We start from the raw sequence: 27,849 nt of genomic DNA, 5'->3' as shown, positions 1-27,849 counted from the left end.
GGGACAGTGCAAACCCAGACGGACAGTAGGGCACTAGTCGGAGGGTGGAGGTGACATCATGTGGCTTTGGCTTGGATACAGAGCTTTGAGAGTTGTCAGGGTGGCCTGTACTTTTCTCAGCAAAGAGCCCTGAGAGAGGTTGCCTCTGGCCTAACAAGTGAGCTGGACTCCCAGTGTTCTAAGACACTAAGGGGCCTTGTGCTGGCCTCTGGCTTGACAGTTTCCCCACCTACCAAAGCAATGATGCCTGCCACTAAATGTCGTCATGGTTCACTGGGACAATATAGGTGACACACAGAGATCACAGATGCTAGTAGTTTCCCCCAGGCAAGGCACCTAGCAGGCTCTTGGAATAGGATGGTACCCTGTCACCTCCACCACAGCAACCCTTTCTAGAGATGGGCCTGACCGCTGCCATAGAAACAAGCATCTGTGTTCTGGAAGGTCATCAGGACAGCTAAGCTCTGGGGACGAGATGGAGGTTGTGGTCCTTCACAGTAGGGCATGGACCAGTGCCCCTGGGAATGGCAGTGGGAAGCAGACCTACTGCAGGCCTGGAGGCAAGTCACAGGAGGGTGCCATGCACCTGTGAAGACACCTCTGCCTCTAGAATGCAGTTAGCCTACAGCAGGGCAAGGGCTGGGCTATCTGGGGACCGTGGGATCACTAACCTTTTGTCGGCTGGTGCACATCGCCGGCTCCTCCTCTCCCGGCCCCCCCCTCGGAGAACAGTAAGGACCCTACTGGAGAAGCAGAATTGGGGAGTCAGGCACAGGGGCTTTGCAGCCAGTCCCATCCCAGTCTCTTGAGGTGACAGAGGCCCTATCCAGGACAAAGGTGCTGCTTGCAGGCATGGGCAAGGGAGGAGAGCTTCTCTGGGGATTCCCTGGCTTTCAGGGTCTCTGGAGAAGGAGCCATGTGACAATCCAAAGGCCACCAGCCTCAGGTGAGGAATGAGTCAGTCTAGGGTGAAGAGACCAAGTCAGGGGAGAAGGGCAGTCCTGGAGACCGACCAAGGTCCTGAGCACCCTGTGGGGCCACTGCCACATCCCTGGGGCTCATGCTCCTCCCTCCCTGGGCTCTGCTCACATCTCCTGCTGGTTAGAGAATAATCTTGTCAACCTGCTTCTGCCTGGCTTACACCCGTGCTATACTTCAATCCAGGTACAAAGCCCTCCTGTTCAGGGACTGTCCTCTCATGGGCCACCTGTCACTGCTTCGGTCACTGCAGTGGGAGCTCTGATGGCCTCCACCTAAACTCTGGGGCTTCCCCGGTCTGTCCTTCCACCACACTCGAAGAAGGGCTGTGCTCATCCAAGGAGGTCCCGGCTAGGCGGGGCTCGGGGGGATATACAAGCAAATCTTCCTCAGACACCAGTTCTCAGCCCCATTCCCTGGCTCACCACACAGGGCCCAGCTCCAGCACCCCCAGAGGCACAGGTTGCCATGTCTGGGCTCCACGCTGGCTTGAGCTTAACCCACCCTTACCACTGAACAGGTGCTCTCTGGAGCCTGGCTCCCAGGCAACCAGCCCTACCGCTAGACCCACAGGATGAGGAGAATTCAGGAATAAAAGGGGAAGTTTCTTTCTGGGCTCTTCCTCCAACTCCAGTCCCCAGCTCCCAGAACTAAAACTAAACAAACATCTGAGCTGCAGAAGCTTTCATGTGAGGGGAGGCATCTCTGGGACCCTTCGAGCAAACATCCTCAGTGTATGAGGTGAGCCACAGCCAGCCCTCCCCCAACCAAGGCCTTAGAGGAAAGAAGGATGTGAGGGAGTCAGCCAGGACCCTTCTCCTAACTTCCTGTATGGGCTTCCTCCTGCTTTCCTCTGGCCATAATTTCCCATGCCTCCACAAATTCCAGGCCCATATTCATCAGACCTAAATCCATCCCAAATTTCATATCTTGGCAAAACTCTGTTGCAGCCTAGACGTGGTCCCACCGTCTCTCGGTTAAATACACAGGCCTGTCTCTTGGGCAGGTACAGCAGAGCCGCCAAGGGTGCTAATAGAGGTGGATACAGGGATGGCAGGGGGTCACAGCTGGAGGGGACCAGTCAGAACTCCTGGGTTCCCCTCCAGGTTGGTTAATGCCAGGTATCCTCTACCCTTGCAATACTTAGATTAGATCCCAGAGCCTCGAGTATGCAAAGACAACAATCTACTGCTTAGCTATGCCTCGGCCCCCAAGACTGGGGTTTTGACTGGTGGGAGGAACTTTGCCAAGGGTAGGTGCAAGCTAAAGGACAAATTAGAGTCTAGCCACTTAGTAGGGCTATCATGCCACCTGGTGGGGCTGTCATGCCTCCTGGTGAGGTTCTGTAATCACAATAGCCAGTCATTTGTCTCTCTGGTATATGGTCGACTGTCAGATAGCGATAAGAGACTCAAAAGATAATGGAGGGAAGGCAGAGAGCGAGGAATTGTGGGGAGGGAGGATCCTACACCTCCAGCCCCATAGTTTCCCTTTCCAACCCATTCTAGGGACAGGGATTAAATGGGGTATCTTCCACAGCAGCCAGGGGAGAGGAATGTGTTGCCTCAAATCCTTTCTGCAGCCCAGGAAGGCCCTTCTCTTTTTTACTCGCATTCATAGAAAAGAGAGAGTGAGCAGAATGAGTGGATGCAAATCAAACACCGGCATGAGAAAGAGAAAGCAAGATGTACCACGAGGAAGATGGAGAGAAAACAAATGCAAGGAGACTGGAGACAACGGCAGGAGAGTGTACATCTGACATCAGAAACCAAGGTGACGTGAGGGTGGACGGTGGACCCGTGGGGGGGGGAGGGGGACGGAGAGGGCCAGCCCCACCCCTGCCAGGCACCCCCATACAAATAAAGAAATGGCCAAGGGAAAGGGAAGGGAAGGAAGGAGGGAGGCAGGAGGGGTGAAGGAGAAGGGGTTGGGGGAGAGAACAGAAAAGCCAGGCACAGTCTGGGGCAATCCAGTCCAATCCAAACGAAACCAAAACTTCAAACCATACCTTCGCTGTTTAACGTCAGGTGAGCCGGACCTTGGAAAGGGGAAGAAGAGAAAGAAAGAAAAGAAGAAAAGAAAGAAAGAGAAGAGGAAAGAAACAAAGAAACACGAGTCATGAAATCCGCCAGAGAGAAGGGAGGGGAAGTTGCTGCTGCCACAATTTAAAACCCTGTTAACTTGTGACAGACATCGGGGGAGAGCCCCCAGCCCAGCAGCTGAGGGAAGGGGCCCGATGCAGAAACAGAGGGTAGAGGGAGGGGAAGGGGTGTCAGAGGGTGGGCGAGAGGTGTGAGCCAGAGGAGGCGGGCAGGTGGGCGTTGCTGCAGGGGAGGGGAGAGAATTTTTTGGTTTCTTATTTTTTTTTCTTCTTGCCGGAAAAAAAAAAGAGAAAAGGAAAAGGAAAGGGAAGCAGCATGGCGCGGGGCGGCGCGAAGCGGCCTTTCCCTTTTCCTTTTTCCTTTTTTCTTTTTTTCTTTTCTTTTTTTTTTTTCTTCCAGGAGGTGGAGAAAAAAAAAAAAAACGGTCAACGAGAAAAAAACAATTCGGATGGAGGAGAAAATAAAACACAACACAAAAATCAGAGCCACCTGGAGAGAGAGAGAGTGTCCCGTTAGAGTGGGATTGAGTGGGCAAGGGGACGCCAGCCATCACATGCACACACACACACACACACACACACACATGCACACACACACACATGTACACACACATGCATACACATGTGCACGCGCACACACACCAGGGGTCTGCATAACCTTGCGGGAAAGTGGGTAGTATAGAAACCTGGGCCTTAAAGGAAACCTCCAGACTGGGACTTAGAAAAGCCTCCTCTACAGCCCTAACTCTTCCAGCTGCCCATTCCAGCCACGCATGGAGAGAGCAGGTTCCAAAAGAAAACCTGCTTGTTTCTGAGAACTAGGGAAGCTGGAAGAAGGCATCTGCACCTATGGAAACCCTGGATCAAAAGATGCTGTGATTCTTTCAGAATCTGGGAATCTAGAAACTGTGCCTTCGGACAGCCAAGACCCCTGGGCAAGAGGCCAAGCACTCTGAAAGATCCAAACCCTTCCTGCCTAAATGACGCTACGGGTCCCCTTTCCCTGGCCAGGCCCTTGCTGAGGACAATTTAGCCCAGTGAGCAAGCCCTGGCAACCCTAACCTTCTTCAACCTGAGTCATTCCAGAATGAGCCACACCAGGCCTCCAGGCCCCAGAGAGACTGACAGCACCAGACCAGCGACAGAACTGATTCTCCTGGATCCCTGAGATGACCAACTAGCCCTACCCAACCCCTGCTCCCTGCCCAACCCCAGCCCTACCTCCCTGCTGTGGAGTCTGGCAAAGAGGGCTGGGGAGGAACAGTCTGCTGTCAGTAAATCATCCCAGCTCCTGTGGCATGAGATGCTAGACCTTGAGCCGGAAACTGAAGCCAGTGTGGAGATCAAAGAGCTGCAAGTATCTCTGGGGCACAGAGAGGACCAGGGTAGCCAGTGCCCAGGAGCCGAGGAGGCTGGGAAGGGCTTGGGCCCTGGGGAAAACAGAGCCATGTGGCTCCCGGCAGCTTCCTCTCCATCTCCATTGGTGTCTTCTTCCTTTATCTCACCTCTAGGTCGGAGGCTAGCTTGAGGGAGGAGGCCACAGTAACTGGGGCAGCATCAGGACAACACAGTTCTCAGGACACAGGATTTATTCAAAGCACTGGGAGGGTCTCCAGCTTTTTGGCTGTCTTTATACTCCTTGCTTCAAATAGTTCCTACCCTGCCACTCACGCTTAGACTACAAAATTCCAGCACCCCACTTCTAAACCTCAGGCCCCAAACCCTCCTCCCACTCTGCCTGTCAGCAGCAGCCTTGCCCTGAGGCCTTACTCTTAGAAATCCAGGCTTCTGTTGCCCTCAGTCCAGTGTTCGAGGGCCCATGGATTCAGTTTTTTGTCCTCTGCCCCCACCAGCACCTACAGCCCCTTAGGCCTGACTCCTGCTGGAGGAAGCCACACAGCTACCCTCAAGACCCTTCCGCTGCCCAGCTCTCTGCCAGCCTCATTAGCATGCGGCACTCTCCCTCTGTCACCAAGGCAACCAGCTGCTCAGCTCCCTCAGGCGTGACAGCACCAGCCATCTTGGTGAGGGGAGACCCGTTCCCTTCCTGTCTACTCCTGGCTCATCCTCAGATGACCGGATGACAGAGGCATCCCTCCCTACAACCTGTCTCCTCTCCCATCCCAATTATAGCTTGCTCTTTGTACCCTGGCCCCAGTACCCCTGGGGTGCTCTCTCCCCCATGACTACCTGTGGCATCCTGCCCCTCCTTCCACTCCTCCTACAGGCTGGCAGTGACGAACGTCAATGCCAAAGGCCCTCCCTTGGGTATTCTGTTTGGCTAATCTGGGTCTCCTCTCCTTGCTCGGAAGAGATTAAGGAAAGAATGGAGGCGCTCAGGGCACTGCATGGCAGGATACCTGGGTTCCTAGAGGAAGCCAACCCTTAGGCCTAGCATCCCAGCATGAAGGGACAGAGAAGGGGAGGCACAGAGAACCTCCAAGAGATCTGAAGAGGGACCTCAGGGAGGTCCAGCTGAGCCTGTGTCCTCACTTGCAGTCTCACCCCTGACTTGCACCCAGATCCCAGGACAACAGCCATGGAAAGAAAAAGATGGCAAAATTAAGAGACACAGACAGACATGCACAAGGACACACAGAAGGACCACATTCCTACCTGTGTACACACACACACCATATACACCCTGCACTATTGCTGATATTCAGGCCCACATCCATACCAGCAGGTTACCAGGACACCTCACACAGAGCTCATTCCCTGGTCTCCAAAGCTGACCTTCCCTTGATCTTCTCATGCCTTTCTCTCCTCTCCCTGCTCCAAGTTCCTTCTCTGCAGCCTCTGCCCTTCCCTCTCAGCCAGGCCTTCCCTGCTAAGCTCCTCTCCTTTCTCTCCTTTCTCTCCTTTCTCTCCTCTCCTCCCCCTCTCTCTCCCTCTCCCTCCCTCCCTCTCCCTCTCTCCCCCCTCTCTCCCCCCAGCTCTTTTTAATCCCACCACTTGCTCCTCTCCCTGTCTCTGTGCCCCCTCCTCCTCCCAAGCCTCTCCTCTCCCTTGTCTTTACTCTCTCCCTCCATCCATCTCTCCCTTTATTCCAGAGGAGACATCTAGAGCAAGTTAAAGTCACTAAATCTTATCTCCAGCCCTCAGAAGGCTGTGTCCACCCAGATGTGCAGGCTCTCTCCTTCTCTCTCCTTCTCTCTCACATGCATACTGGGTAAACAGTGACACACAGAGATGCAAACACACAAAGCTCTGGTGGTTCCTCCAGAGACACATGGACACACGCCACTCCATGGACAAAATAATAAGCTGGTGCCCAGCACGCCCACACAGACAGCCAAGCCAAGAGAAGATGTGCACACACAAACACAGATGCAGACACAGACACTAGGTCACCCGAGGAGACCCGAAGAGAAGAAACAGACGAGGTAAGCTGAGGATACCACAAGGAAAACGGGTTCCACTTATACCCAGACCTGTAGCCCTCACTGCCTGTCCTTCCCAGGACTCACACATCCTTGGAGTCTCTGTGCTCTTCCCAGAAGGGCCAGGCCCAGGGGTCTTAGAGTGCATCCTACCCACTACCTTCCCAGGATAGGGGACTGTGGAACAGGATGGTAACCAGGATATAGCCTTCCCTCATAATCGTTTATCCAGCGTCACTGTGATAACCTGTAAGATCGACCATAATCCAGCCTCCAAGGGTAGGCCACCCTATCTATCCTCAACCTTCCTTAGTCCCCCCAAAGAAGGAGAAGAAACGGAGGGGAAAGCAAAGATAGAGAGAAAGTTTCTAAGGACGACAGAACCCAGAGCAGCTGGGGAAGGAGAGGGACAGAGAGAGGTCCACAGACAGAGCCCTGGAGAAAGAGAGGCAAAGACAATGACGAGAGAGAGAGAGAGAGAGAGAGAGAGAGAGAGAGAGAGAGAGAGAGAGAGAGAGAGAGAGAGAGAATGGACAGAGATCTGAGAACTGCCACCCTTGCCATGGACTGGGCTGAACGAAGAAGCTGATCTCTTCCTCAAGCCATGGGCAGCTTTAGCAGAGTAGAAGAGCTGGCCCTGCTCATACCCCCCAACCATGGGACAGATCCCACCCTGCCTGTATACTCGACCACACTCCCACTGACCTGCAGCAGCACGGACTCTCTGCAGCACAGGCTACAGGCCAGCAGCCAACCCTGTCACCCCACCCCCGACTCTCTTTACATGGCCACTATAACACTTCCTAAACTGGGCAAAACCGTGTCTACCTACTCACTTCCGAGTGCGTCCAACAGTACCAGCTATGTTCCTTCACACCCCCCTTGTCATCTCTTCCCAGAGATCCTCTTCCCTTCACAGCAAGGCAGAAGGCTGGGAGCAGCATGGGGTAAGGACCTGTGCTCTGCTCAGCAGCCTCCCCAGTCAATGAGCAAAGAGGCCCAGGAAGAGGCAGTCCAATGGAGAAGTCTCCAGACTTCCTTCCCCCGGGCACCCCGCAAATGTGAGCAGGCCAGAGCTGTTGCATGGCCAATGACATCCCTTCAAATGGACCCCACGGGGAAATATGAATTACCCTAATGATAAAGGAGGCTCCACTCACCTTCCATGGGGTGTTCCTCTAAAGTCAGCCATGTTCAGAGAAGGGAGCAGGGAGAGAAGAGAAAGGAGACCTGTTAGCAAATGTGCTTTAAGAACCAAGGGGTTCCAGGTTCCCCAGCCTACCAAGGCTCTGGCATGAATAACCCAAACTAGAAACCCAAAATCTCAGGGAACAGCTTCGCCTCAGACAGGGCAGTGGCCACACGATCCCCTGAATGAGTCCTCCCAAATCAGCAAGTACAGGAAGGCAGGAAGGGACCTCTACATTTTACACCAGATCCTATTATACTAGGAAACTGAGGCCCAGAGCAGGGGCATGACAACCCAAGATCACACAGAGACAGGAAGCAGGACAGCAAGCAGGCGATGAGCAGCCAGCACCAGCCGCCAGCCGGGCTTCCCTACTCCCCGAGGCAGGCTCCTCTCTTGCACACATTCCACTGCAGCTCAGAGACAGATGGGGACATGCTCACACCAGAGACTGTCTTACTGAGCTCGCAGAGACACAATCACGCTCAATGACACACTGACACACATAAGCACCGAACGACGCACTCTTGCCTTTAGCTCTCATCCGACTCACACTTAATACAGTGCTCCAGTCAAGAATCTGCCCAGCCTATAGCCCACTCCCCACCCAGGAAAAAAAGGCGTCCACACTGAGTCAGAACACAGTTCTGTGGCATGAGGTAGGCCCTAGGTCTGATCCAAGAAAACCCTTGGATCAGAATCTGCCCCAAACTACCCAACTAAGTCACTCAACCTCTCTGTACCCCGACTACACAGATGAGAGGATGAGCTGCCCCTTCTTGCTCTGGCTCTGCCTCTATGATCAGGAGAAATGTCTTCCTTCATTCTGCTTGGCTTTTTTATTTTTTTATTTTTTCATTTTTGTTTCACAGTCTTGTTCTATATCCACGCTGGCCTGGAACTAGCTCTGTGGTCTCTAGCCTCTAACTGAGGGCTAGCCTCCTGCCTCCTTAGCGCTGGAATTACAGGCATATACTACTACGCTCAGCTTTAAGCACTGCTGGAGATTAAATTCAAGGCTTTGTGTATGCTGAACACGTATTCTACCAATTGAGCTGCATCCTCAAACTCCAGAATGTGTTTGCTTATTTGTTTGCTTGTTTGTTTCAAAACACTGAATAGGCCAGGTTGGCCTCAAACTCATTATGTAGCCAAGGCTGGCCCTAATGTCTTAATCCTTCTGCTTCCATCTCCCAAATGAGCCAAACTGTCCTCTAAATGGTTGGGTGAAGCAAAATGTCTCCAGCTGAATGGTTACCCTAAGTTCAGTCAAAATCAGAGGCCCACACTGAAGACCTCGAGATTGTGCCACACTCTATGGGCCATCAGCCTCACCTATTTAGGGCGTGGCCTGGACCTTGGCGCACACATGACGGGGAGAGAGAGAAGTGGATGTGAGCAGTTCCTTCAGCTATACCACAGCCCCTCAAGCAGGCTTTGCTCCGGCCTGCTTTGTAAGAGGGCCAAGGCTCCCAGTTTTAAACATGTCACATATCCACTGACTGAGAGGATGTTAGATGGAGCCAAAGGCAGAAGAGAGAAACTCCACAACCTACAAGCACACCAACGCTCAAGGAAAGACATATATGCAGATCCTGAGATAGAGACGAATTCACACACTTGCACACACACTCTCTCATCCCTCCTATGAGCACATTCTGTGGGCTTTGTTCTTGAGAGGGGCATTACACTGCAAAAACAAATATATTATTTATCATACACCATCCCACCCTGTGACACACATGCAGAGGCTGAGTGCAAAAACCAACACCTGCACAGCAGCCTAATGCCATTCCTGATGCATCCACCCACACCCCCACACCCCCAGTGAACACAGCCGTCTTGCCACCTACCCATCTCTTTGTCCACCCACAAGCTTCCATGTTACAAATACAGTCCACAATACACAACAGAGAGCCTTTGGCCTGCCGGGTACACAGCCAATGCTGTATAGACCATGATTCTTCTAAAGCTTCGGAGCCTCATCACGACTATGAGGGAGTTGTCCAGTTGAAGCGACCCCTGGGTACTCTGAGAACTACCGAGCTAGAACCCTTCAGTCCTAGCATGCTAAGGCCCTAGCCAGTCCCAAGCCACCACCACCTGTGCAAATGAATCGCTTTGATTTCTAGCTAGTTCCACATAGCAGATATTTCAGAAAGCATTTCCAGGCTGGAAAGATGGCGATTAAGAAAGCTCCCTGCTCTTCCAGAGGAGCCTAGTTGGGTTTCCAGAGCCCACTTGAGCAGTTCACACCGTCACCTGTAAATAGCTGCAAAGGGATCTGATGCCTCTGGCCTCCGGGGGCCCTGCACTCACGTGCACACACTTGTACCTAGATGCACACAGTGGCACAAGTGGCTAGGAGTGCTTACAGAAGACTCAGGTTTGGTTCCCAGCCTTCCCATGGTGGTGGCTCACAACCACCTATAAGCTCGAGTTCCAGGGGATCTGATGGCCTTCTCTGACCTCTGCTGACACTGCATCATGTGGTACAGTCACCTGTCCTCAGGGACACACACATATACATAAAATAACTATCTGAAAAACTATCATTTTAAAGTGTGCTCAGAAACGTGAAGCCAGCAAGCTCCTGAGATGGTAGAGTCCTTTCATCTGCTCTGTGCTGTCTCTCTCACACATCATCCCAGGTCCCTCCAGGCACACTACTCATCTGCCACATTCCACGTCAGCTTGGCTGCAAGTCTCGTGTGCTCAATGGTATATTCCCTCCTCTCTCTGAGGAGGAGACACATCTGGACCACTCTCCATCATCCCATTACCCACTTGCCAATCAGAGCCACCACGCTCCTTCCTCTCAGTGGATTCTTGCCTTTAACCTGCCTGAGGTGGCTTCAGAGCCCTCTCCTGTCTTGATTGGGCCAGACACCCAGAAAGCGCTCCTCCCCCTTTTCATACTGGTCTCCAGGACTTGTGGGTTCCACCTTCTAAATCCCCCTAGCCCCCATCAGTGCAGCCCAGCTAAGACCCCCATCTGTGGGAGCTTAGACAGGCCTCTGAGAGGACTTTCCTTCAGAGAGTCCTGTCACCCTATGTCCATGTGCCACCTAAGCCCCTTGACACATCTCAAACCTACTGCACTGCATATGGCTCCATGCTGGGCTTCACCAGGGATGGTCTAGCCTTCTCAGTAAGCCCCTCAAATCTGACCACACACCCTTTAGTCTCCTAACCTGCAACAACCCAGGCTCTTTCCATTCCCCTAATAAGCCATGTTCTATCTACTCTCCCCAAAATACAAACACATGCGCGCGCGCACACACACACACACACACACACACACACACACACACACACACACACAGACACGCATGCACGTATGCACACAGCCGTCTGAGAAAGCCAATGTTTCCCCTTAAGACTCATGTCAATACCTGTGCATTCTGAACACAGGAGAGCAGCAGCTACCGCCTTCCGGGCCAGCTCTGTGATACACACTGTCTTACCACTGCCCCTGTTAAAGCTACATGCAACTGTAATTTCAACTCGGCTTCCTGATGGGACTGCAAAACTGTACGAGACAAAACAATGCCTCGTTCATCTCTCTACCTCCAGCTGCTTGCTCAGCTCCTGGCTTGTAAAAAGACATGGCTATGTTTGTTGAGTGAATAATATAATAACACTTCTTGTGTTCTGAGCACTAAAGCAGGCCTGGATCCTGTTGTGTGCTGTTTCCTGTACCCGCCGCTACTATTATAACCCTTGAATACAAATGATGGTTCCTCTGTTAGAGTTGAAGAAACAAAGTGCCCAAAAGCAGAAGCAGGGTTGGACGCATGGTTCATGCCCACCACTGTGAAGACCACAGGTCAGATTCCCAGGACCCACGTAAAAGCCAGGAAAGCCTGGTGGCCCACCTATAATCCCAGAACACAGGAGGACTCCCCAGGGCAAAACAGCCAGCCAGACTACTCAGAATGGTGAGCTCTCAGTGAAAGACCCTGCCTCTGAATATAAGGAAAAGAGCAAGTGGGAAGACATCCAGGGTCAACATACAGACACACATGTTCACACACATATGTGTACATATATATGCAATCATGAATACCACACACACACAGGGGGGGAAATGCAGAAGCAACTTATCTAAGGTCACTATTCTAGATTCAAATTTGAATCTAGAGAACCAGCAAGATGGCTCAGTAGGTAAAGTTGCCTGCCACATAAGCCTGTTTATCTGAGTCCCATCCCTGAAACCTACACAAAGATGGGAAGAGAGAACTAATTCCACAATGGTTGCTCTCTGCTCTCCATGAGCACCATGGCATACACACTCGCGCAACATACATCATGTATACATGCATGCGCACATATGCATACACACAATAATTATAATTTTTAATAACATCTTAAAGGCTAGAGAGATGGCTCAGCGATTAAAAGTGCTTACTTCTCTTCCAGAGGCCTGAGTTCAGTTCCCAGGACCTCATGGAGGCTCACAACTGTAACTCCAGTTCCAGGGGACTAGATACCCTCTTCTAGCCTCTGGATACACAGATATACATGCAGGCAAAACACTCATACATGTAAGATAAAATGAAATATATATTTTAAAGTTTTTAAATCAATAACTGATTTAACCCAAGGCTGTGCGAGGTGGCACGTGCCTTTAATCCCACCATTTGAGAGGCAGGCAGAGGCAGGCAGATATCTGTAAATTCAAGGCTAGCCTGATCTACAAAGTGAGTTCCTGTACAGCCAGGGCTAAGCAGAGAGAGCCTGTCTCAAAAAAAAAAAAAAAAAAAAAAAAAAAAAAAAAAAAAAACTTAATCTAAATCCCTCTAAACATTAAGCTCACAGCAAGGGCTGCTGTGGCTCAGTTGGAGGAACGCTTGCCTGACCTCAGTCCCCAAAACTACATAACTAGGCACCATGGTACATCCCAGAACCCAGAAGGTGGAGGCAGAAGGATCAGAAGGTCAAGGTCAACTCGGCTACATACCTTCTGTGAGCTTAGTCTAAACTACAAAACAAACCTGGATTCCATCTCCTACGTCTCCCAACCTCACCCTGACCCAATATAGAATGGAAGCATCTTGAGAGTTACTTTCTTAACCTAAAAGTCAAACCCTAGACGCTTCTGGAGTGCTAATCCACACTGTATCTCATTTCCCACAACGCACAACCAATCTTGTCACCTCACCATGCTGTAGACACCCCACACTCCCAGCAAGGAAGCCCTGTTGCTTTTCCTCCTTCTGGCTCACTCATCCTTCAAGGTCTAACCTAGGGCCACCTCTGCCTCAAAGCCTCCTGGCCGCTGGGATGAAGAACCAGTAACCCTACTGATCTCCCGGAAGAACTCCAAGAGTTCTTCCATGGCTTTCCATGGCTCGGTCAGCTTTCCAGGTTCACACAGCCAGCAACCGTCCTGACTTTCCCTGGAAACACCCAGCCAGCTCTGCACCACTCCCCAGAGAGGTCATCCCTTCTGCCTGGCATCCCTTTCACTCCTGGAAGCTGTCGTTGTCACATTTCTGACCTGATCCCAACCTGCACACACATGGGTACTCGATGACCTGGCAGAGGACAGAGGCAGCACTGTCTTACCTAACATGAACTCAGGGTCCCAGGAGATGTGTTATGGACATCAGTGAAGGTGGGGAAGTGGGGAAGGGGGTTGTAAGCAATGAAAGCCATGCTCTGAGCCCTCAGAAAAAAACAGCCATGCAGGAAGGGTCATATCTGGGGGGAGAAACCATGGAGATTTGGACTGGTCCGTAATGACACCTGAGGGAACTCATGGCCTCCCTGAGTCCTTGGGGAGAAAGCTCAGGGAGGCAGAGAGTGTGATAAGATTTCCCACTGAGATGTTCTCAGCCTTGGTAAGTTTTGTGCTTCAATGTGATAACCTGGCTCTCCAGGCTGAGTTCCTTCCCAAGAGCTCAGAGTCCAGGTTCTCCTGCTTCAGCACCTCATGAAAACCTCTCTAAGCCAGCCCAGCAGGCCCACAAACACACATGTGCCCTGTGCGTACCTGGCTTAGGGAAGAAGCCGCGGCTCTGAGATCTGAAGTAGTTACTGGTATCTGGAGAAATATTGCCCCATAGAAGCTCCAATAACCATGGAGCCGGAGAGATGGCTCAGCAATTAAGAGCACTGGCTGCTGTTCCAGAGACCCACATGATGTTCAATTCCCACATGGTGGCTCACAACTGTCTGTAGCTCCCTTTCCAGGCCTTCCTGAGTACCTCACCACGTGGTACACAGACATACATGAAGATGAAACATCTAAACATAGCCTGACATGGTGGTGCAGGTATTTGGCCCCAGGACTCTCTGTGAGTTCCAGACCAGCCAGGGCTACAATAGAAAGACCTTGCCTCAAAAAAAACAAAGAAACATATTCTTCTAGCTGGGCTGCCTTGTCTGGCTTCAGAGGAAGAGGAAGCCCCTAGCCTTGCAGAGACTTGAGGTACCAGGGTAGGAGGAAAACACAGGAAGGCCCCACCTGCTAAGAGGAGAGGGGAGGGGAAGGGGAAAGGGGAAGGAATGTGGGAGGGGGCGACCAGAAGGGGGGCAAAGATCTGGATGTAAAGTGAATAAGTAAAAGCAATAAAATTTAATTAAAAAAAAAAAAGAGCTGGGCAGTGGTGGCGCACGCCTTTAATCCCAGCACTCGGGAGGCAGAGGCAGGCGGATTTCTGAGTTCGAGGCCAGCCTGGTCTACAGAGTGAGTTCCAAGACAGCCAGGGTTACACAGAGAAACCCTGACTCAAAAAAACCAAAAAAAAAAAAAAAAAAAAAGAAAGAAAGAAAGAAAGAAAGAAAGAAAGAAAGAAAGATAGAAAGAAAGAAAGAGAAAAGAAACAAAAAGTTCCTGCCTATACACACATACACACATGTACACACACATACACACACCCTACCCAGCGATGGACTATAACCTGAAATTATGAATTACACACACACAGTCACATCCCCTACCCAGAGATAGACTATAGCCTGAAATTATGAGCTACACACACTCACACTCATCCTGCCCTGCCGACACACACACACACACACACACACACACACACACACACACGCCCTGCCCAGCAATGGACGATAACCTGAAATTATGAACTACAATAAACCCTTTCTCCCCTAAGCTGCTTTCAGCAAGCAGCAAGAGCAATGAGAACCCTGGGGCGGCTGGGTCTAAGGAAGGCCAGGGTCATGCCACTCCCCTCCTGCACTCCCTCCCCTTCTCCCTCTACCACCCTTGCAACCATGCCAAACTGAAGTTTCTTGTTCTCTGAATCCCCCCTTCCCACCTCCGCCACAGAGGTTATGTCTCGCCCACAGCCTAGGTCTCAGCATCTGCTGTCTGTCACTGCAGTTATCCCAGTGGCCACCATAGCTGCTGGCACCCTTCTTGGCTACTCCACAACAATCGACATTCAGGGCAGGAGGTGTCTCCGTCAATAAAGTGTGTCTCACACACAAACAGATGTGAGCTCAACTCCGCAGAACTCAGGTAGAAGTGTAGGTGTGGTACATATTTGCTAACTCAGCACTGGGAACGCAGAGACAGGCAGATCTCAGGCTCACTGGCCACTAGCCTGGTCTAATCAGCAAATTCTAGACCAGAGAGAGAGCATGCCTCAAAAATTGACAAGGTGGATGACACTTGAGGAGTCACACTAGAGTTCATTCTGCTGCTTCATGCATATATGTGTGCATTCGTTCATATATGTGCACATATTGGCTCACATTCACAAATAAATGTAATTAAAACCTCATTTAAACTACCTTCCTACTGGTTTCTCCATCACCTAACTGCTGTACAGAATCCCGCTACACTTGACTCCCTGCTCCCTACAGTTCTTATCTTCATCGCCTACCTGCTCAAATCCTGTGTGTTCATTTGCCAGTCTCCACGGCCAGTTCACATCCACTGTCACATGGATGACTTAAACCAGTTACCCAAGGCCTGGCCTCAGCTTCTCCTGCCATGAGCTCTATTCTTTGCCCCGGTGCCGGGTGCTCCTCTACTTGTCGCACACATATTTCCCCACTTCCATACCTCTTTAGTAGCCATCCCTTTGCCTGGCTTGACCTCCCCTGTGCTTGCTGATCAATGTTCAAAGCCAGTTCCAAATAATATTTCACAACCCTATTACCAGTCCTCTTGACTTGTAAACCCTCCCCTTCCTTGAGACCTCAATGTCCACTGTTTACAGGAATGGCAAGGAGGAATTTAGCTCACTGGTAGAACCCTTGTCTAACATGTGCTGGGCCCTGGGTTCAATCCCCAATACTGATAAAATAAAAATTCTTAAAACTCTACTCCCACAAATTATCTACCACTCACACACACACATACACAAACACACACACACACACACACACACTACACACACACACACACACACACACACACCAAATAAATATAGTAAAATCTATTTAGAGTCTATCCCTGTGAGCTTTAAAAAGAATAAAGGATTCAGTACTGTGCTGCCTACAAGAGACAAACTTTACTCAGTGTGCATGTACATTCACACTTGCCACAGCATACACATAGAGGTCTGAGGACAGCCGGCAGGAGTCAGCTCTCCCTTCCACCATGTGGGTTCTGGAGACTGACCAAGGTCATTAGGGTTGGTGGCAAGCACCTTTACTGTGGAGCCATTTTGATTTTTGACATGGGGTCTCATTATATACCGAAGGCTGGAGAGGAAGTTGCCATGTAGCCTAAGTTAGCTTCAAATGTGTAGTGGTCCTCTGGCAGTGGTCCCCAAATGCTGGTAATACCACCACACCAGGATAGCAATCTATTGTGTAACCACTACACTACTGCGCTTGCCATATCTCTAGGCAGGTACCACGCCGTGAACTGCACTTCGGGATTCTGTTTATTTACTGCTATTGGAGGTTGAATATTCTTTTTAAAAAGTACTTATCTGGGGCTGGTGAGATGGCTCAACAGATAAGAGCACCCGACTGTTCTTCTGAAGGTCCTGAGTTCAATTCCCAGCAACCACATGGTGGCTCACAACCATCCCTAACAAGATCTGGCGCCCTCTTCTGGAGTGTCTGAAGACAGCTACAGTGTACTTACATATAATAAATAAATAAATCTTTAAAAAAAAAAAAAAAAAAGTACTTATCTATTTCTTTTTATGTACGTGCATATATCTGAATGACTTTGTGTGCGTCAAGTATATGCAAATGTCCACGGAGGCCAGAAACATTGTCCAAATATCCCCTAGAACTGGAATGGCTTGCGGGGGTTGTAAGCTGCCTTAGGTTGGTGCTAGGACCCAAACCTGGTTCCTCTGAAAGAACAGTGCTCTCCGCTGAGCCATCTCTGCAGTCCCAAGCCGAGTATTATTTCTTGTCTGAAATGTTTGGGTCTGGAAGTATTTCAAGATTTTGGATTTTTTTTAATTTCTAGGCCAGCTGAACGCATATAATGAGATATCTTGGGATATTCACTCTTTCGCATATACCTATGCAACAGAGCCTGAAGGTGACTTAATCCACTGCTTTCACTCCATCCATTTTTTTTCTTACTCTTTAGTCCATCAAATGAGGTTGCTGAAAAGACTGCACGGCAACAATGCCGGTACCCCTCAGCATCTCAGGTTTTAAAGCACTTTAGGCTTGAGGTTTCTGGACTGAAGATGCTCAGCCTGTACTTACTGGGCCACATGCCACTCTCTGGACTTTATATGAACTCACTGAGATTGGTGTAATGACTCTTTGAGGCAGGCCCCATTATTACAGCACCTCACAGGCAGACAGGCAGACAGGCAGACAGACAGACATGTGCTTGAATAAGCCATGAAGTCACTGGCCAAGAGGCCTGAATGCAGACTCTTGACCACTCCCTACACTGCCTTTGCATCTACTTCTTCAACTAAGCTTCCGAAGCTGGAGCAGACAGCTCACTCACTCACTCCTGACCCCCATAGGCCTCAGCACACTACAAAGAGGGCTTTGATCACCGCCCATTGAATTAAACTGCCAGCCAACCAACGACACAGAATGTCCACCTCCGCAGCACCCAGGGACAGTCTCCTTCTTTGTCTCCTGATCGAGGTGTGCACCTGACACTTGGCCCAGGGTATCTGCGCCTTGACTCCATCTGGTGTCTCCCACACCTACCTGCACACCCCTTCTTCCTCGATTACTTTTCTTGCTCTCCTACACACACACACACACACACACGCACATATGCACACACGCACACACACGTGTGGGTTAGAATGGGTGGTGAAGTACAGATGACAAAATCCTTATCTATGCTACCCCAGCCTTGTCACCCAGTCAGCAGCAGGGACACTGATGCTCAGCGAGCCATCCTCAGCTCTGTCAGCAATTACATGTGGCCAGATGCCCCAGAGGAAGCAAGCAGCAGATATTCTGCCATGTGGGTTCTCAGGAGCTGGGTAAGCCAAGACCTCAGGAAATTACAGGGTAGATTCCAAAAGATCCACAAATCCATATGTATACCAAATATCTCAAGGCAAATTGGTACATCTTGTCTATAAAGCTAAAACTATTTCTCCTAATGTATATTTTATTAACCACAATGGTGAATACAACATCAAAGTCATCTAAAAGCTCTTCTGAATTCACGAGAGCTTTGAGTCATTTGTTTTCCCAATAAACACATATAAAAATAATAACTTACTCTTTGGAAGGCTGTACTGTGAATTACTGACTTTTAAAACTGTCCTTGGCTTCAGAAAAAGATGGAAACCACTCAAAGCAGGTAATGAGGAAGTGACTGTAGCTTCCAGAGGAGGGGAGGACCCTGACTGAGAGATCTGTCAGAGATCTGCCAGGACCTGGTCCCTCAGCTTTCCTACCACCACCCCCAGTAACTTACAGAGGGAGACCATGTTCCTCCTCCTTGGGTGGGTAAGAATGTGCTAGAAGGACCAGCAAAATGACTCGGTAGATAAAAGCGCTTGCTGCCAAGCCTAGTGACCTAAGTTCAATCGCTGGTTCCTACAAGGTGGAAAGAGAATCAACCCTGTAGGCTGTGCTTTGACACACACGTGTGTTGTGGCAGGAGTGTCCATACACACAATAAATAAATAAGTGGGATTTAAAAAATAAAATAAAATGAAATGGAGGTTTGGGGAGGTAGGTCTGTGGTATTTACTGTTCTCCCAAAAGGCCTGACTTGGGTTCCCAGCCTCATTCAAAATCCTGTTTCTCCAGTTCTAGGAGATCTGACTGACATCTTGTCCTTCAAGGGAACCAGGCACACACGGACACACACGGACACACACACACATGCACACACGGACACACACGCACACACACACACGCATTCACACACGGACACACACGCACTCACACACGGACACACACAGACACACGGACACACACGGGCACACACGGGCACACACGGGCACACACTCACACACGTGAGATAACTGGCGAGCAGTGATGCTCACCACCCACGCCTGATGATCTGAGTTTGATTCCCAGAACCCATGACAAAGTGGGAAGGAGAGAACCAACTCCACAAAGTGTTCTGACCTCTGCATGTGTGCTGTGGCTCATGTGCACCTACACACACACACACACACACACACACACACACACACATTAAAAATTTTTAATTTTTAAAAAAGAAGCCAGGCAGTGGTGGTGCATGCCTTTAATCCCAGCACTTGGGAGGCAGAGGTAGATGGAGTTTGAGGAGACGGAGTTCTGAGTTCAAGGCCAGCCTGGACTACAGAGTGAGTTCCAGGACAGCCAGGGCTACACAGAGAAACCCTGTCTCGAAAAATAAGATTAAAAAATAAAATAAATAAATAAATAAATAAATAAATAAAATAAAAAAATAAGCACATGCAGTTTCGGACATCCTCAGCGTGTCTTAGAGGAAAGTCTGACAAGATGGCCACACGCCTACAATTCCAACACATGGGAAACTGAGGTGGAAAAATCACCATGAGTTTGAGGCCAGCCTGGGCTATATAGCAAGAGTGGTGCTCACACACGGACACACACACACATGGACACACACACATGGACACACACACACATGGGCACACACATACACATGGACACACACACACACGGACACACACACATACACACATGGACAAGAATGTGGTAGAAGTAAAAAGCACTGCTTACTACCACAGCTGCTTAGGGACTCGGGAACAAGCCTGAGGAGATAAATAGACTGAGGGCAGCAAGAGGCAGGAGGGGGTCAGGGATTCTGGCTGCACCTGCCAGCTCCAGGTGCACACAGTCAGTGTCTTCCACCCCACGCCCACCCACAATGCAGATCCCAAAACATACACATGTGAGTTTTCATCAACACATATGGCTTTACCACAAGTCTTTGTTCTCTCAAATACTTATTAATATCTCTCCATTCATTTCCCCCAAGTCTTAATCAAACACCCACTAGCTGCTATGCGCTATATTCAGTGCAGAGACACAGACACAACCTGCCCTTTATCAGACAAAGAACCTCTCTCTCAACTGATCACACACAGCGGTATCTACACATCACATCCACCCCTACCGGTGCCAACTGTCACACACAGTAGGTCAGATGCACGTAGCCATCTTTCTCAGCTCTGCCGACCCAAACATTTATTTAACTCTAGCACATCCACTGAACAAAACCATCTCTCTCACCTACAAAAACTTCAACACATCTGGACGATGGATGCTTTCAGAGAATGGATGGGCAGAGATGCCTCTAAGTACAATTCTCGTATACTTGGGTCTAATTCCACCATGGTGGGACCGTGCAGCAGTTGCTATAACCTCTTCATGGCTCAAATTGCCCCTCCCTTAAATCAGAAAGGCAGTTAGTTCATCCTGGGTTGGTTTTTTAGGGGGAGGGGGGAGATTGTTTGTTTGTGTGTATATCTGTCTGTCTATCTGTCTGTTTGCTTGTGTGTTTAAGACAGGGTTTCTCTGTGTAGCCCTGGCTGTCCTGGAACTCACTCTATAGACCAGGCTAACCTTGCACTCACAGATCTACCTGCCTCTGTCTCCCAAGTACTGGGATTAAAGGCGTGCGCCACCACTCCCCGGCCCTCCTGTTTTTCTAGGAAGGCTAGATGAGGAAGGGTCACAGGAACTGGAGAATAAAGTTAAGGTTCTGGAACGTTCTCATAAGTTCCAAATGTCCTATCGTGGTCTCTCAGTGAAACACACGCATGGGAACCTGCACGTGGCCACAGCCCCTCCCCCTCCCAGCTGTGTTCTTGCCTCTCTACCAGGTACGGGTCTCCAGTGGTAAGAACGACAAAGACAACTCAAACAGACCCATTCACACATAGGCACCCCACATACTGGCAGCCTCACAGGCCTCTGCACAGTTTCACAGTTTAGGGAGCGCCTGAGCTCCTTGGAGAAAAGGCGAGAAGGTGTCATGTTAATATACTCAGTTCCTAAAGATGTATCCCTGAACACAGTTCCACAAAATCCAAAACCCCCTCCTTAAATTTTCTGTTTGCTTGCCTTTTTGCTTTGAGACAGAGTCTCATATAGCCCAGGCTGCCATCAAACTCACTAAGTAGCTGAGAGTGACCTTAAGCTCCTGATCTCCCTGCCTCAGCTCCTCAAACGCTGGGAGTGTACACTCGCACCACCACACCTGGCTCCTTCCTCTTCCTCTACCACAGCTACAAACACACGATCGAACTGCAGGGACACCATCCCCAGGGCCACACTAGTTTGAGGACAAACACTCCCTCAGAGACTCCACCTCTTTGAAGGTGCACACATGTACATGTACACACACACACAATTGCAAAGCAATCTCTGACTTGTACAAGTAGAGATAGAAAAACAAATGCTACCATATATACCTGCTGGGTAATGAGCTGCCACCTGAAATCAATGCAGAAAACCTCTCCTCTGACCAGTCACACCAAAATAAAAGCAGCTATTTCCTTTGTCCCCTCTGAAGCACAGCCTAGCTGCCCTCAATTCACCTCCGTTCTTTCTCCTGCCTGTTAATGGGCTCAGCCATGCAACCTCTCTTACAAACTGGGGTGCTGGCAGAGGCCCCAACATCTTCCTTCCAAGCCCCCATTCCATATTCTGTCCCACCTTCCAAGGTGTCAGCAAGGCTTATCCAGCTCTGTAATCTCCACCCCAACCCCAAGCTGGAAAAGGCTTCCGAGTTGGAAACACAAGCCTCCCCTCCCAGTCTCAAACCTGGGAGGGACTGCCTGTCATCCAGGCCCATCACCAAAATGACAACTTTTAGTCAGGAGCCTCAGCCACCCTCTCATGCAACTCTGGAGATTCTGTGATAGAATCTCTCTGTCCCCACGTCCCTCTCCGCACTCTGGTGTAGGTCCTCAAGCGGGTTTCTGTTCAGGTCTCACAGATCAGTCCTTCTGTCAAGACAGTGACTAACCTCAGCAAACCCCAGTTCTTCAGAGGCCTCCTTCCCTCTGATCCCTCCACCGCTAATCGAAAACCCCGCCCTCAAAGGCCAAACCCTGCCGCAGGCCACACAGCTCCAGCCCCAGGTTCCGGTCCCAACTCTGTGTCTCACAGGCCCTCCCACAGGTACTGCCTGCGCAGGCCCCACCCGCACCTTACCATCCATCCACTCATAGGCCCCTGGACCACACCACACAAGCCCCCTACAGGTCGTGCTAGCTCTCATCCTTGCCACGCCCAGGGCCACGCCCACACCATCCGCAACGGGTTTACTCTGGAGTCGCATCCGTCCTCACGCACTTGCGCCAGTTTACTAAAACCTAATCTGGGCATCTCCATGCAACCGTGGCGGGTTTAGGCGCGCTCTCCCGCGGCCTCCCGCCCCAGCACAGGCCGGTAGGCCCTGGCCCATGCACCCTTCCATCTCGCGACCGCGCCGGGGCTCACCTTCACTGCAGAACTTGCCGCCAAATCCAGTGTGGCTGCAGTCGCAGCCCACCTCGCCGGGGGCTAGCACGGTGCAGAGACCGCCGTTGGCGCAGGGATTGCGCGCAGGCGCACACAGAGGGTCGGCGGCCGCACCGCGCAGACCCTGGCTACCCAGCAGCGCCGGCGGCCGCTCGCCCAGCTTCAGGTTGGCCAGAAGGCCGCGGAAAGGCGGCTCGTACTTGACGGTGCTGAGCGTGAGTGCAGATAGGCGCACGTCGGGAGGGATGCCGCCCACGAACAGGTCGCTGGCCACCTGCATCTCGCGCCGCTTTGAGCGGACCTCGGCGGCGCGGGCTTCGCCGTCCACCGCCAGCGCCGTGCGCCGCGCGTCGCGGGTCAGCAACACCATGTGCCAGCGGTCGTCGGCCACCGGCGTGTCCAGCTGCAGCGTGGCGGGCTCCGCGCAAGACAGCGTGAAGCGCAGCCGCAGGCGCCCGTCCACCAGCAGCAGCTCCAAGAAGTCGCAGTCGCCGCCGTCGTCCAGGTAGAGCAGCAGCGCGCGCGTGGCGTTGGTGCGCAGGCTGAAGCTGAGCTCGCCGGTGCTCGCCGCTCCCGCCCAACGCGCGTAGCGAGCCCACTGCCCGGGGCCGCCGCCGAACTCCAAGCCACGGACGCCTGCCGCCAGCGCCAGCAGCAACAGCAGCGGCGGCAGCTGGGGTGGCGGTTGCCACCGACTCCCGAGCGCCATGCCTCCGGCGGCCCCGACGCCGCCCGGCCCCCGGCCCCGCTCAGGCTTCAGAGCCGCGGGCGCATGGGGCGGGGAGGGGGCCGGGCGCCCCTCGCGCGGAGCGGGGCTCCCTCGCCGATTCACAGTGCCATGGACTCAGTAGCCGGGGCTCACGTGTCCACGTCCCCGGAAGGCAACGACGGCGGCTGCGGTGGTGGAGCCCCTCCCCCGCGGCGGGCTCGTATGGAAGGTGGGGGAGGGACGCCTGCAGGGAAACAGAGAGGAAAGGTTTAATCGAAGGTTCAGATTCAAGGGGTGTCGTCGGTGTCTGGCTCTCCATCTCAAATTAGCAGGTGACCACCTGTTTCCTTTTCGCACTTTTTGTTTTTTGGAGACAGTCTCATCTAGCCCAGGCTACACCCACACCCACACACTCCTTATGTAGCGGGAAATGACCTGGAATTTCTGATATCCTCCCGCCTCCACCTCCTTCTCTTTCATGTGCTGGGATTACAAGTCTGGTCCAGCTCCCTTGAGGTTTTCAGATCGCCTTGACCTGCACAGGTGCTCCAAGAAAGAGATACCATCATTCTTGGATGTACTGGGGGGCTAACAGTTGAGGTGGTGTTCATTATGGGCATTATTGGTTTGTGGTGTGGACCAGTGGGAAAGTGACACGGTAGAGTCTATACGAAGTCCAATGGAGAAGCCCTCACAAAGTCCAAGGGTCAGGACCAAGGCCAGTTCCTCAAGGGGCGGGGCCGAGGCGCACTCCTCCCGCAGTTTTAACCCTAGCCACCAATCTGAGCTCCCTAACCTCTGGGCCTCTCCCGCTTTCAGCCAGGGATCAGTCTCTCATCAGCTCTTGATGTTGGATAATGAAGTTGCTAAATAATTCATTGGGATTAATTAAATGCCAATTCGTCAATGGTACCACAGGGTTACCAGGCTGGGAAGGGGCAAGGGAGAAAAGTCAGCCAGGACCCAGGTATCCACCCACTGGAGAGCACAGACACCATTTCCCCTAAACCACACTGAGCCCTTTCTGGACTCCCAACCTTACTTGGCCCACTGTCAACTGTTCAGTTTCCACTCCCGGTCTTTCTGAAGCTAAGGGTGAGTCACCCTCAACCTCCCTCCAGATTCAGATCCTCAGCCTCAGGATTGGTCCCAGTGACTGGGGTTCTCTTCAACACTCAGCTCTTCCAGGCCCCCCACCCAGGGCTGGGGGGAGCTACCAGGAGGCAGGCAGGTTCATTTGCATAAAATTGCCTTTCTGAAATGATTACCCTTGTAACGGGCTGTCAGAGAGCAATTTATACCCCACGACAGGGAGGGGAATTTGCATCTCGTTAAACTCCAAGTCGTAATTATTTATATCCAACAACCCTCCTGAATATTGCATTGATTTTATTTTGGGGAGGGAGGGTGGGAAGGAGGGAGAGATGGAGGTGATGAGAAGCCTGGGAAAGAAGCAGGGAGGGGCCGGAGTTTCAGAGGAGCCGGGGACAGGTGGAAGGAAAGATAGGAAGGAGAGAAAGCACGTGAAGAGTGGTGGAGGTCGAAGAGTAATGGAGGGAGAGGAGGGATGGTGGGGAGAGAAGAAATAGAAGGTCGAAAAATTAAATTCCAAATTCAAATGGCATTTGTCAGGGCCCTGGATCTGGGGCATTTTTACAAATGTCATTTAACTTAATCACTCTAAGAGTTCCATTACTCCTGGTCACCCTTGAGGGACCCTACAGAGAAGTCTAGGGACCTGTCCAAGGTCACACAGACACCCAACAGCATACTAGGCTTCAAATCCAAGTCTGTCAATCCCCGCATGCCCAAGATAGAGACAGCCACAGGTGAGCTCCCAAAGGGGAGAAGAGTGGCTTGTGGGCCAGGAGGAGACCCAGAGAGCACCCTGGGAGGAAGCTGAGCTATAAAAAGAAGCAGGCAGGGCTACACTGAAGAACCACATTCAGGGTGTACAAAGAGTGACAGGAAGGCAGGTGGCTGGAGTGACCAGTGGTCAGAAGAAAGATGGGCAAAGAGGGCTCTGAAGCCCTCGGGAGTGGCTAGGCAGACAACTAAAATACAGCTACAAAGCCAGTCCCCTGTCTCAGCTCTTTCACTCCTGCTGCTGCTGCCTACCCAGAGTCCTACAGGATAAGATGGTGCTGGGAGAACCAAACTATGCTGCCTCAAAGCCCCACTAGGGCTGCCCCTTCCAAGTCAGGGAGACGACAGCCAGGCCTGCAGCCCCCATTTCCCTGCAAACACTGTTGGTTATATATAGCGAGCCACTGCTTCTCCTCATTGGGTAATGGAGATAATTAGCATGCGCGGGCTAATTAGCCAATCAAATTAAATGCAGCACCTGCTCCCAGCCTGATTGACGCCCTCACCCCCCCCCCCACACACACACACATACACACACATGCACCTCCAGCCCAGGGCAGGGGCAAGAGTCCCTGAAGCTGGAGAATAGAAAAAGCCAAAGCTCTCCTTCTCCAGCAGAGGCCCAGCCCTGGTGTTCAAAAGACTGACCATCCCCACCTCATCCCCCCCCCCCCCTTCCCGGGTCTCAGTCTCAGTCTGGCCCAGCCTTGCCTCTGTCTGTCTCTTTTCTAGCCCCCACCCCCCACCTCTGGACACTATTTTGGGGAGAGAATTAATTAGCTATTGATTTCCACTGGTGGAAGGAATGAGATTGTCCACTCACAAACCCCCAGCTTGGGGGAGGGGTGGCTTTCCTCTGCCCCACCCCCACCCCAGTCCTCTGTCATTCTCACAACCTGGAGACTCAGCCCTCTAGGGCGGTAGCAGAGGGAAAGGCCTAAGGAAGGTGTCTTGTTCTGTCTGTCCAGTCAAGAAGTTGAAGGAGGGTGGATGGATAGAGTGGGGAAAGGTGGGAAGGAGTCTAGAGGCTACCAGCTAGGGGCTTGGGTCCTAAGAGCCAAAGTCAGGTTATCTGGTTGCAGGGGCGGGGTGCAGAATGGTTGAGAGTTCAGAAAAGGTTGACTCCAGTTAGTCTGTATAGAGAGAGAATAGAGAATGGCCAGGTGCAAGCGCCGTCTGTAGGCAGCTGTTAGGGGCAGAGGCTGGGTTTGTGCAGGACCTCTAGGGAGAGTGAGGACAGGGGCTGTCTTGCAGACCCTCCATGCTCATTCTCACAGTTCTGCCCTAGAAGCCTCCTGACTGTGCACCAGGGTCAAGCAAAAGGAAGCCCAGCCCCCCCCCCCCAGTTCCCCCTCTGGGGACCCGGGAACTCTTGGGACAGCTTCAGGCTTGCGAGGAGGCAGAAACAGCCCTGAGAGAGCAAAACAGACACCTGGGTCCTTTCCACTCCACCTCACCCCACGGTGTCTGGGACACCACCTGCTCTTGGCTCCTCCCTGCAGCCTTTCCTTCAGTGGGACCAGGCTTCTGCTGGCTCTACCTCCATATGCCTCTACTCCTAGTGTATAGGGGTTCCTGAATATGACAGTCTTCCTCGGACCTCAGCAACAATCCAGAGATCTACTCCACTGCCTTGCACAACGACATCAAGGTAAAAGTGTTAAGGAAGTTGTGCAAGGCAAGGTCCCTCTCCTGGGCTTTGTACCCTCAGTATCAAGGCACTGTCTCCCCAAGACCCATGCTTTTTCTCCAATGCAGGGACACTGGCCAAAATAGCCCCTGGGGACTTTTGCCTTCTTACAGAAATCAATGCAGTCCACCCTGCCAGTACCTTCTGGCCACAAGCCACTGGTCCTCTGTGGAGTTGACCTTTCCCACGGCATCACAAGATTCAGCACCCTGCCATCACCCCAGCACCCCTACCCACAAATAGACTCAGGCAAGTAGTGTGGTGCAGGGGGAGCTGGGGCGGGGTGATTGACAGCATTCACTCGTCCTGCTGGCCCACACAGCCTCCCCCATGCTCTCAGAGCCAGGCCTGCCCCATTGCAGTGTGTGAACTGCAACTCTTTTGTGCTCCTTGCTCTGTGAGTTGCCAGGATGGACCCTTAGATGCCACCCTGTGCCTCTCCCTGGCCCTAAAAAGCAGTGTCATCACCCACGTTCACAAACCAAAGGTGAGGGCAGGGTCTCCAAGCACAGAGGTTGAGTCACTGGTCCCAGACTCGATGGCATTCTTCAGTGTTGTATTGCCCACAGGCCACCAGGCAGTACCTGAGGCCACCAAGCCCACCTGCCTTTATTCTGGCCTTCAATGTAGACAGACTCCAAACCTACCTCAAGACTATACTATTTGTGGAGTTCAGTCCATCTTTTCCCTAATGTGAAGCAGAGACTGGGCTGGAAATATGGCTCAGCACTTAAGAGAGGGGCAGAGAGTGTCCAGTGTTGACACAGAAGAATAAGACTAGAGCAGAGTTCACTAGCTCCTTATTCTAAATACTCCCACTGGACCTGCTGATCCTGACCAACTGGACTCTCCTGACTGGGTTCCTTAATTCCCAGTGCAGACCGAGCAAAACAGATACCAATTCCACGCCCATCCTGGCCAACAGCCTCCCCCCAGCGTCCATTCAGCTGGTTCCTGGCCGGCCCCCACATGCACGCATGCATGCATGTATGCGCGCACGCACACGCGCACACACACACCTCCAGCCTCGCAAATGCCAGCCTCTCTGGTTCTCCCTCTTCATGCCAGCTG

The 27,849-nt window shown here is 51.8% G+C and overlaps 1 protein-coding gene across 4 annotated transcripts in view; it reads right to left on the bottom strand.

Moving 5' to 3' along the window:
• Positions 1–27,849, bottom strand: part of Nrxn2 (neurexin II) — a 114,462-nt gene that overhangs the window by 81,947 nt on the left and 4,666 nt on the right. For all 4 annotated transcript variants that reach the window (NM_001369363.1, NM_001205234.2, NM_020253.4 and 1 more), the window contains exons 2-5: positions 22,493–23,466; positions 7,623–7,640; positions 2,987–3,016; positions 672–743 (exon numbers count right to left, since the gene is read on the bottom strand). In NM_001369363.1, coding sequence (NP_001356292.1) covers positions 672–743; positions 2,987–3,016; positions 7,623–7,640; positions 22,493–23,222 — 850 coding nt within the window. In that variant the 5' untranslated portion in view covers positions 23,223–23,466. The remainder of the gene's footprint in view (positions 1–671; positions 744–2,986; positions 3,017–7,622; positions 7,641–22,492; positions 23,467–27,849) is intronic.

The sequence above is a fragment of the Mus musculus genome, chromosome 19 (assembly GCF_000001635.26).
Source record: "Mus musculus strain C57BL/6J chromosome 19, GRCm38.p6 C57BL/6J".
Classification (NCBI taxonomy): Eukaryota; Metazoa; Chordata; class Mammalia; order Rodentia; family Muridae; genus Mus; species Mus musculus.
Note: the sequence above shows the minus strand (reverse complement) of the source record. Positions and strands in the feature narration are given on the sequence as shown.